General features: G+C 49.0%; 1 protein-coding gene across 5 annotated transcripts in view; it reads right to left on the bottom strand.

Moving 5' to 3' along the window:
* TRAF3IP1 (TRAF3 interacting protein 1) overlaps positions 1–11312 on the bottom strand; it is a 73559-nt gene that overhangs the window by 12699 nt on the left and 49548 nt on the right. For 4 of the 5 annotated variants that reach the window (XM_036086441.2, XM_036086440.2, XM_078071540.1 and 1 more), the window contains one exon: positions 1669–1892. In XM_036086441.2, the coding sequence (XP_035942334.2) occupies positions 1669–1892 (224 nt within the window). Of the gene's footprint in view, positions 1–456; positions 482–1668; positions 1893–11312 lie in introns of those variants that run through there. The other variant, XM_078071541.1, reaches the window with a different exon arrangement.

Below are 11312 nucleotides of genomic sequence, written 5' to 3'. Positions count from 1 at the left end.
AGCCCCACATCACATGTCGCAGAGCCCTCGGACGGCAGGGAGGTGAGCAGCGCGGCCACCAACAAGGGCCATGGGCCCAGCAGCCTGACACGCCCCCCACCTTCCTCAGGGAGGCTCCTCCAGCTGCCAGGGCGCTCCACCCAGGCTCCTCCAACTCACGAGTTCGAGGCGTGAGGCCTTTCAGTGCTGGGTTACCTGCCAGGAAAAATCTAGAACGTATTTGGGAAAGCAGAGGTCAAACTGGCCTTTTCTTTAGTTTTTTTAAGCATATAAATACAAAATAAATACAAAGAAGAGTGATGGGGCACCTGGGTGGCTCAGTCGTTAAGCGTCTGCCTTCAGCTCAGGTCATGATCTCAGGGTCCTGGGATGGAGCCCCCACATTGGGCTCCCTGCTCAGCAGGGAGCCTGCTTCTCCCTCTGCCTCTGCCTGCCACTCCCCCTGCTCGTGGGTGCTCTAATAAATATTTTTTAAAAGACTCTATATAAAAAACAAAACAAAACAAAAAAACAAAGAAGAGTGACAGTTTCCAACCATCCTGCCACAAAGCAAACTCAGGTTCTGTAAGGAAGAACCATCTGGGTGCTACTTTTCAGTACCTTAAATCAACTGTAGGAAGTGCCAACAAATCACCGTGCTGGGCTCGGCCCCAAAAAGTTCTCGGCGATTTCCTAACTCCTCTTCTGCTGGACACTTACACTTTTAAGGGACGTTTTGGGAGTAAGCAGGCTAATAAGATAGCAGCTTCGTCATCACACAGTGTTTTCCCGTTGGGCTTACAGACCCAGCACCCTGTCCGCTCAGGTCGTTTTCTGACAAACCCTTAACAACTGATAGTTCCATGCATTCCAGATTCCCTGATTATAAACAAAGAACATCAATCATTTCCCTAAAGTAAATCTCTTTTTAGTAGTTATTATATTTCCTTTACAGTACCAATTTCAAAATGGGCTCATCAGCATTTATGTCTTTTCAGAGTAAAAAATTAAAATACTTTCAAGTACAGTTATCAAACTTTTGGGGATTTTGATAAGACACATAAAACAAAGTTCCCTGTATTGTTCCCTGCAAAGTTCCCCGTATTGTTTACTGCCTGTATCTACTTGCGTGAACATTAACTCCAAATCTTTCCTAACTGATGCAAAGACGTGCCCTATGCGGACGACTGAGGAAGGAAAACACTTCCTTTGGGGAGGTGTCCCCCCTGGGCTCCCTGCGCCCCCGCCCACACCCACGCCCACCTCTATTCCTTCTGCAGAGCACCCCCCCGGCCCCGCCCCCCACCCCACCTCTCCTCCTTCCGCAGAGCCCCCCCCCGCCCTGGCCCCGCCCCCGCCCACCTCTGCACCTGCTGCAGAGCCCCCGCCCTGGCCCCGCCCACCTCTGCTCCTTCTGCAGAGCAACCCGGCCCCGCCCCTCCCGCCCCCCCACCCCATCTCTCCTCCTTCCGCAGAGCCACCCCCCCCCGCCCTGGCCCTGCCCTCCGCCCTGGCCCCGCCCCCTCTGCCCCTGCTGCAGAGCCCCGCCCCGGCCCCGCCCACCTCTGCTCCTGCTGCAGAGCCCCCGCCCTGGCCCCGCCCCCGCCCCTCTGCACCTGCTGCAGAGCCCCCGCCCTGGCCCCGCCCCCTCTGCACCTGCTGCAGAGACCCCGCCCCGGCCCCGCCCACCTCTGCTCCTTCTGCAGGGCCTCCGCGTGCTGCTTGTTCTCGCTGTGCCACAGCTGCAGCTCGTTCTGCATGGCGTCCACGTCCTCCTGGATGTAGTCCATGATCTTCCCCAGGGGGAGCGCGCTCTTGCACAGGGTCTGGATGGACACACGTAACTTCTCGATCTCCTTGGAAACTATGTCCTTCTCCTTCTTCCACGCTGACTCAAAGACAAGCGATTTCTCCTACAGTCAGTGGGGAAAACGGGAAGAGAAGGAAGCATCCTCAGCCCTAAGGCAGGACCGGGACTTCCTGAGGGTGGAAAGACATGGGAGTGGGGACAGAACTGGCTCGGGCCAGCAGCAGCCCCGAGGTGCCAAGCATTGTGCGGGAACGTACACGGTGCCCAGTGACGGTCCATCCCTTCCCTTGGCAGAAAGGGGCCCTGACCCTGCATCTCACTCCTTGAATGGACCTCCTTTCCATCTCAAAAGACTCTGCAACCCATCTCACCTGCAAAAGGGGGAAAGAAACCCTCCAGAGTGATGTGGGAGTGAAGGGACGGGAGGTTCGCTAAGGAGGACATGGTGCACAACACCAAGCCGGGCAGAGGGCCCGCTGAATAAGAAGAGCTGGACGGAGCCGGCTGGTCTGGAGGGCGAGGAGGCCTGGTGCCCTCGGTGGGAACCACTGGCAAGGGGGCCAGAGGGGTGCGATAAGGAGAAAGAGGCAACTGAGAACTTCATTCAGTTTTGGCCAGGAATTCTCTTCACATGAGCTTTTATCACAGACCTCTCTGAATTTCAAAAATTGATATAAGTTGGTAAGAAGCAATGAGTAGTTTGGCTTCTTGGAAAACCTGTCCTAGGAAATGGACATCGTCTAGGAGGCCCCCCCGGAGGCTCCCACTGCATGAGGCTGCTTAAGGTGTCACTGCTTTGGCCACTTACAGTATGAGTCGAATGCTGTTAATTAAATTATAATTAACTTGTTTTATTAAGTTTACAACCATTTGTGTTACTTCTAACGTCAGGTTCAGACTGTAGGCTCCAGGAGGGCAGGAACCCTGTGTCTGGATCCACCGTGGCCCACATAGGTTCTCCTTAGACATTTATCAAACGAACAAATGAAGTGAGGAAATAATCTACCTGTCAAGATTCTAGCTGCACTAGCTACTGGGCTTTGGCAAGCGTATGGAAAGCCTTAATGTGATGCCTGGCACACAGAAACTGTTAAATAAACAGGAGTAGAAATGAAAGGTAAAATTCATAAACTAATAAGAGTTCATCAAGGTTGCAGGATACAACATAAACATATAAAAATCAATTATATTTCTACATACTGTCAACACATGGACACTGAAATTAAAAACAGTGTCATTTACAATTGTATATGTAAAGAAAAGAGAGAAATACCTAGGTGTAAATATAACAAAATATGTATAGAACTTGTGTACTGAAAATTACATAATGTGGATGAAAGAAATCAAAGCAGACCTAAATAAATGGAGAGACATACCATGTTCCTCAACTGCAAGATTCAAATATTGTAAAGATGCCAATTCTCCCCAAATTGATGTACAAGTTTAACAAAATTCCTATCAAAATCCCAACCAAATTTTTTGGAAATATAGACAAGACTATCCTAAAATTTATATGGAAGGCAAAGGAACTAGAATAGCTAAAACATTTTTTTAGAAAAGAATAAAGAGGGAGGAATCAGTCTATCCAATTTCAGGACTTATTATCTAGTTACAGTAATCAAGACTGTGTGGTACTGGCAGGACAGACATACACAGACCAATGGAACAGAATGAAGAATCCAGAAAAAGACCCTCACAAATATACCCAACTGATTTTTTTTAAAGATTTTTATTTATTTGAAAGAGAGACAGCATGAGCAGAGCGTGGGGCAGAGGGAGAAGGAGAGGGACAATCAGACAACCCCCCTGAGTAGGGACCCCGACATGGGGCTCGATTTCAGGACCCCAAGATCATGACCTGAGCCGAAGTCAGCTGCTTACCCGACTAAGCCACCCAGGCGCCCCTGCCCAACTGATTTTTGCCAAAGGTGTAAAAGCAATTCAATGAAGGAAATAGAATCTTTCAACGTGTGGCACTGGAACAATTGGATATCCACAGGAGAAAAAAGGAATCTTGACCTAAGTGTCCTATCTTATACAAAAATTAATTCAAAATGGATCATTGACCTAAATATAAAATGTAAAACTATAAAACTTTTAGGAAAAAACCTGGGAGAAAATCTTTGGAATTTAAGACCAAGCAAAGAGTTCTCACACTGTTACCAAAAAGCATGATTCGTTAAAGAAAAAACTTATAAAGTAGACTCTATCACAACTAAAAGCTTTTGTTGTGCAAAAGACCCTGTTGAGAGGTTGAAAGATAAATTAGAGAGTGAGAGCACATATTTTCAAACCATGTATCTGACAAAGGACTAGTATCTAAAATATATAAACTCTCAAAACTCAACAGCAAAAAGCAAACACTCCCATTCGACATGAGCAAAAGACACAAACAATCCATCAAAGAGGATACACAATGGCCAATGAACACATGAAAAGATGTTCAAAATCATCTTATCAGGGCAATTCAAATTAAAGCCACAATGAGATCACTACCAGGACGGCTTAAAAAAAAAAAAAAATAGTGCCAACGCCACATGCTGGTGAGGACGCAGAGAAACTTGATCACTTTTACACGGCTGGTAGGCGTGTAACACAGTACAGCACCTGTGGAAAATAGTCTGGCAGTTTCTTCAAAAACTAACATGCAGCTAGCTTCTGACCTAGCAGCGCTACTCCTGGACACTTACCCCAGAGGAATGAAAAGTCACATTCACACGGAGTCTGTGCATGGATGTTTACAGAAGCTGTGTTCAGAGCAGCCCCAAACTGGAAACAACCCAGATGCCCTTCAGCAGGTAAAGAGTTAAATGAACTGTGTGCTACACTTACACCCTGGGAGCTGCTCGGCAATAAAAAGGAATGAAGTGCTGAGTCACGCGACCACCTGGATGCATCTCCAGACAGTTATGCTGAATGAAATCAGCCAACCTCTAAAGACATGCTCCGTGATGCCATTTGCAGGACATTCTTGAAATGAGCATATTATAAAAACAGAGACCAGCTAGCGGCTGCCATGGGTTAAGGAGGGGTGAGGTGGGCGGGAGGGAGGAGGCGTAGCTGTAAAGGGCCAGAAGAAGGACCCTGCAGTGACGGCACTTTGTGTATCTCCACTGTGTCAAGGTCAGTACTCCGGGCTGATGCTGTACGGGGGCTTTTACGAGGTGTTATCGCCGGGGAAAATGGAGGATGTGGGAAATCTCCATTATTTCTCGCAGCCACATGCGAATCTACAGTTATCTCAAAATAAGTTTAGCTGAAGAAGAGTTAGTGGCCATACAAATGCCTTTAAAATAAAATGCTAAATGACTAAAATGAATTCCAGACAATAAAAAACTACTTCTCAAGAAAAAAAAGTGTTGTCTTTACACAGATTAGTGAATCTCTCATTAACTTAGCTGAACAATTTAAAATTCTAAAACCCATTCAGGGGCCACCTGGTTGGCTCATTCGATTGAGCACCCGACTGTGGATTTCAGCTCGGGTCATGATCTCGGAGTTTGGGATCGAGTCCTGCATCCGGCTCCGTGCTCAGAGGGAGTCTGCTTGAGGTTCTCTCTCTCCCTCTGCCCCTCCCACCCCCACGCTTGTGCTCTCTAATAAATAAACCTTTAAAAAATAAATAAATGCAATTCTACTAAAACCCATTCACAATGCTTATTAAGTAGTTCCTATGCATTTGGCATTGTGTTGAGTCTGATACAGAACTGTTCAGGATCCGGAACTTAGGATGGGAGGCAGAAACATGCAAAAGTCCAAGAGAACTGGTGAGTTACAAGGTAGACCAAGACACAGAGGAGCTATGTGGCCCAGCTCCCTCCTATCCTGGGTCACCTTGTCAAACTCCCTCATCGTTCTGTATCACAGCACCAAGCAGAATCGGGAACACTAACCTTACATTTATAACTTTATTTTTAAGGGATTAAGAATTCAAAGCAAAATGCATTTGGGCTGGGGTTATGACAGTCAGGAGAGACTTCCATTACTGCTTAAAGCACACTGCCACAAAACACGAAAATTCTGGTGTTTTAAAACAAAAACAAACAAACAAAAACCTTTCACTTAAATGAACATGGCAGGGTGGAGTGGGTAAGTCAGTGATTGTTTGCTTTAAAAGCACACCTCTCTGGCAATAGGCTCACAGAGCTATATCAGCAAATTTTCAGGCAAACATAACCATTACAAACCCTTGTTTTATAGACTTTTAATACGTATAGTAAAATATGAGAATCTACTACTATATTCACCACCCAGGAATGAGTCATATGAAATACGCTTAATTTCTGGAAACAGAAGAGCAAAAAATAATGAAACTGTATCATTCCACAAAGTAGGACCTACAACAACCTAGAATGCAGGAGGACTTTGGGACACGGGGCGAGGGGTCTGGAACACGTGCTCGGCAGGCACGAAGCTGGTGCCAATCCAATCGCCACCTCCTAACTTTACGGCCCTGGGAGCCTGACCTGACCTCTCTGCACCTCGGTTTCATCACAATAAAATGGAAAGCATAATATTTATCCTGCAGGTGAGATTAAATGGGATAATATAAAATAAGCAGCTCGGTGCCTCGCACATAGTAAACCCTCAATAAACGTTAACCATCGTCATAAATTTCTCGGACACGCAGAGCCAAACCGCGAGCCGGGCAGGAGGGAGCAGGCGCGCTGCTCCTGCGGGGCGGCGACACCGCTCCTTTACCACCAGCGGACTCGTCCGCGACAAGACACTCCAGGCCAGGCGTGTTCGGACGACTCCGCTGCGTTCCGAAAAATGCGTTTGCACAGTGTCGGCACCAACTAGAAGCTGTTATGTCCAGCTTCCGACAGACGGGTTCTGCCACCAAAAACACCCCTTCCTCAACCCCATCTCCACTTTATAAACATAGATAACCCACTCCCGTGAAATTCGATCTCAAAACTCCTTCCTGGAAGACCTGGGATTCGGCTCCGGGCACAACCAGCTGCGGCGCCCTGGCCACGGCCCCCCTCCCCATGGGGGACACGCAGGGGTGGCGGCAGAGTGCGGCTCACGGGGACACACCGCCACCCGCCCGGGGCCTCCTGCCTCCTACCTGCGGGGCCTTGCGTCTCGAGCAGGCTGCAGACTATTTACTCAGCTGCTTTCTGCAGGAAGGCCTCTGACAAAGCGTTCCAGCGTTAGGCTGGCCGCTTCACACATGTGCTTTAGAAAAAGTGATTTTCCAAGACTTTTCAGGTGAACAGTTACTTACTTCTGGGACTTAATATGATTTGCATTTACCACACACATACTTGTCCCCAGAAATGTGAGCATTTGTGTTTATGGTGATTTTTAAGTTTACAGTGATTTATTCTAAGTCATTTAAATAAAAACTCTGAACTAAAAAGTTTGTTTCCTTAAAGTTCAATCGCAGTGCTTCATAAGAAAGTACTATTTTTAAGATAATGCCTTAGAAGCCTGACCCTCCGACCCCGCCGGAAGTCTCTCCGAAGCAGACTTCAGGGTACAAGCGGAGGGCCGTGGCATCTGCGTGCTGCCCTCCCCCTGGTCGCTGGATCCGAGGGGTCACCAACACTATGAGCAGCACTCTACCCTACATTGAGCAAACCCAATAAACAAAGGCCTGATTAATGCAGGGTGGGGGGAGGGAATAAAAAATCAAAGTATTTGCTTTAAATAACATTCTCTCCCATGACCTCAGGAACTGATTTATATACAGCCTGCCAAAAGTTCATTTTCTTCATAAACCGAGGAACGCCAGCATCCAAGTTACAAGAGAAACACAGAGACTGACAGAGTAACTATTCTGAGTGTCTTGCTCATCCAGAAATATTCGATCACCCAATTCTGTAAACCAAACATGCATCTCTCAAGTGGGTCAAACCAGATCCCTTAAACGCACAGTAAAATAAAACCACGTGTCATCAAGTACATTAACCTTTTTGCGCACACACAGAAAGGCACATAAAACATAAATGTGTGGTGTAACAAAATGATAAAGTGACTCGGGCAGCCTTCGCCTGGGTCAAGAAAGCAAACTCAGCCAGGGTCCCGAAAGCCCAAGGCCCCCGCCACGCTGCCCTCCGTGTGCACAAGTGCGGAGCCTGTGTGCCTGACCCACTCGTTCGGCACGGACAGAACCACAGGGCGCACGTCCATGTGCGTCTGCCCCTTCTGCTCAAGCGCACGTACACCACTCATCTGCACTGCCGAACGGGAGGTACGTCGTTACGGGAATACAGCATGAGGTATTTACCCACTCTACTGCTGGACGTCCGGGTTATTTTCGGTCTGGGGCTATTACAACAACTGTTTACGAAACGTGAGTACTCTGAACAGCTAAGTCGTAGGTAACAATAGCTAGAAACAGGCGGCACAACCGTGAATAACCTCTCTGTCCCAGGACACGCGGGCGCAGGATTCTCGGGGATACGCAATGAGAAGCGGCACCGTGGGCCAAAGGCTGTCTAAGTCCCCAACTCTGTGACCCAGCATCCAACGGTTTTCCAAACTGGTTGTACCAAGCAACATCAAATAGTTTTCACGAACCAGTGTTTTATTCTATGCATAAAATACAAGAACACCACTCCTCCGGCATCGCCACGATCCGACAGCTGCAGGTAGTTAACTGTGACACGAAACCTTCCTGGTGAGAGACGGGCTCCCTGCAGCGCCCACAGACCAGGGCGGAGGTGCGAGCAGGACGCAGCTGGAGCGCACGTCTACGAAGGGACGCGGTACGAGGGCCACATGCCCGGGCAGGGCCACCCAGACACCCAGACCTGGGGAGACGTCCCACCTCTGCCGACGGGCTACATCAGACAAAGTAACTCCGTGCCTCCGTTTCCGAACCTAGGACACGGGGATGGTACTTAATCTAATTAATTACCGTGCAGAAGGGTGATGTTTACAACTCCTTCGTCATAAGGAGTCCTGCAGAAGCCGTAGCTGCTGTGATGACCGTCCACACAACTAAGAACTGCCTGGCAGGCTTCCACGGGAGGAAAAACGCATGCCAGGCACGTCCGAGCACGTGGTGCAGGGCAAAAGATCACCGCATGTTAGCTCCTTGCACGGACAGGAGTGTCTCCGGACGGGGGGCTGGGAGTTCGAGGGAGGCGGCAGGTCACTGAAGCGGTAGCCAAAGGGCAGTGCAGCGCAGAAAAGACATCTCTTCACATGGGCCTTTCGGACTGCCCCGAGAATCGGAAGTAGTTTAAAGACCACCTCTGATCACACAGAGAGTGAGTCGGATGGACACTAACAAAGCCGGCAGGCAACAGGGAAACGCAGAACTCAAATTCCCAGCCACAACGACCCTTCCTCTACTTAAAGTCACGGAAGTAAGTCAGGAATACGATTGTACTGGCCTAAAACGGTCCTTTCAAACATTTTTATGTGAGGCTATTCTCATATATTTATTCTCTCAGAGGAACTTTAGAATATTCCTTGCCAAGCTCCAAAACATCCACTGAATATTTATTGGAATTCCATTAAATTTATAAACTAAGCTGAGGGAAATAATATCTCTATCATATTGAGTTTCCCATCCAGAAACACTCTCTCGACTTTTTCCAGGCCTTTTATATTTCTTGGTAAAATTCTGTGGCTTCTCAAAATAGTTGCTATAAATTTCTTGTTAAATGCATGGCTCTGTAAGTTATGTTTTTGTTTCCAGTTCTGAAGGGGAACGTTATGCGCATTATTTTCAACGGGCTATTGCTGACACGTAGGAAAAATACTGACTTTGTGTATCTGTGTTGACACTGGGCTTCACACACATTTGTTTCGAACAGTTGACCCTCTGGGGATCAGTTCACCTGGGGGACTGCTGTCCTCTTGGAATGACGGTGATCCTGTCCCCTCCTCAGGAGGAGAACTTCGCACCTCACTTGTCTCTGCGCTGGCTGCAGCACCCCCCCCACTCCCCCAGACAGGATTGTTTGACAACCTCACCCCCGCGCAGCCCCCTGCCGCTGCCAGGATGTGGACGGCCCCGTGCAGACACGCGCTCCCTCCATCCTCATCACTGCACGTTTCTAGTCATAAAGGAAATTGAATTCTACATTCGCCATTTATCCTTAAGAGAAAACACACCTACCGGTGACTTTATTTGGTTCAAGAACAGTTTCTTGGTTAAAGAGAAGAGAAGTAAGCCCTGTTTAGAGGGGGCCGCAACCACTGAGCTCGGTTTGTTTTTAGCTGAGAAGGCTGCCTCCTGCCTGGATGCGGCGGCAAGATGAGCAGGAAGCAGAGACTATTCACGGAAACAGAACCATACTTATCTAACAGAGGTAGATCTTCGCTCCTAGGATATATTCCAGTTTACTACTAATTATATAATAAAATACGTGCTTTAGTTCCTAACCATGAACTTTTGGTTCTTCTCTTTCTTTAAATCTCTAAAACCCATTCTAGCTACAGATTTTTAAAGTTCTATAATTCTTTTAAAATATACTAAGTAGATTCCGGCCAGAAGAGGAAAACAGGAACCCAGCTAGGAAACAACCACAAAACGGAGCAAACCATCGGGGGCTGCTATTTCCAGGCTGCATCTGAGGGTCTGAGAAGGACAGGGGCCAGCCCACCCCGACCCTCACTCGCTGTGTGGGGACGACCTCCTGGCTCCGCTCAGAGCGTGAGGAGGCGGAGGTCCCTCCGTGGGGCAGCTGACAGGCTGGAACCCGCACAGGGCGGGCCAGACTCCAGGAGGTCCCGGAGAACCGTCTGAGACAACCACCACGGCTGAGAGAGCCCGTTCGCAGGCCCAGGTGTCCAGAGAAGTTCCAGCACACCACTGGAGCGACGAGCTTGGACGCACTGACGAGGGCAAGAGAATAGTCTGACTGTGCCCCCATCACCTCTCCAAGGGGGCACAGTGCAGGGCCAAGAGAGACCTCAGCTCGTGATTTCTCCTACGGGGGTAAGTGATAGCATGTGGGGGAGCCCCTGGCCTCCCCAGCTGTGCAGGATGCTGCCAAAGAGACCTACATCTTTCTCGCCCTCTTCAGACTACGGTGTCTTGAGCCATAGGACTCAGGGGCAGGGAGCAGCTGGGAGAGAGGCAGACAGGACTCTTGGAGGACATCAAAGGGACTCAGGTCCTACTGCACTGAAGACCCCATCAAGAAGTCCACCCACCAGCTGCTAGGGACATCTTGCCCATGGATCCCTACCCCTGCCGGCCCACAGTACCCCCAGCGCTCAGCACGCCTCACCCACACGCACTCCCACCTGGGGCTGGCTCCCTGTGTGCCTCCTGATGGCGGCAAGAGCGAGCTTTGACAGATAGCCAGTGAGCACATGAACAAAGCCAGCCTGAATCTGCAGGCCAGGGAGAGACCACAAACAAGAGCTTTAGCTCGGCCCTTGGAAAAGCAAAAGGAGGGCTGTCAGCACCCACCTTGGGGTGCTGCAGGATTGAGAGAAGGCACACAAGCTTAAGCATTCTGCCCCAAGAGGGAGCAAGAAACTCAGGGCAGGTATGTCCATAGAAGGTCTGAAAAGCTTCAGAATCCCCAGCAGGGCTGACAGAAGGTTA

This window comes from Halichoerus grypus, chromosome 4, assembly GCF_964656455.1.
Source record: "Halichoerus grypus chromosome 4, mHalGry1.hap1.1, whole genome shotgun sequence".
Classification (NCBI taxonomy): domain Eukaryota; kingdom Metazoa; phylum Chordata; class Mammalia; order Carnivora; family Phocidae; genus Halichoerus; species Halichoerus grypus.
Note: the sequence above shows the minus strand (reverse complement) of the source record. Positions and strands in the feature narration are given on the sequence as shown.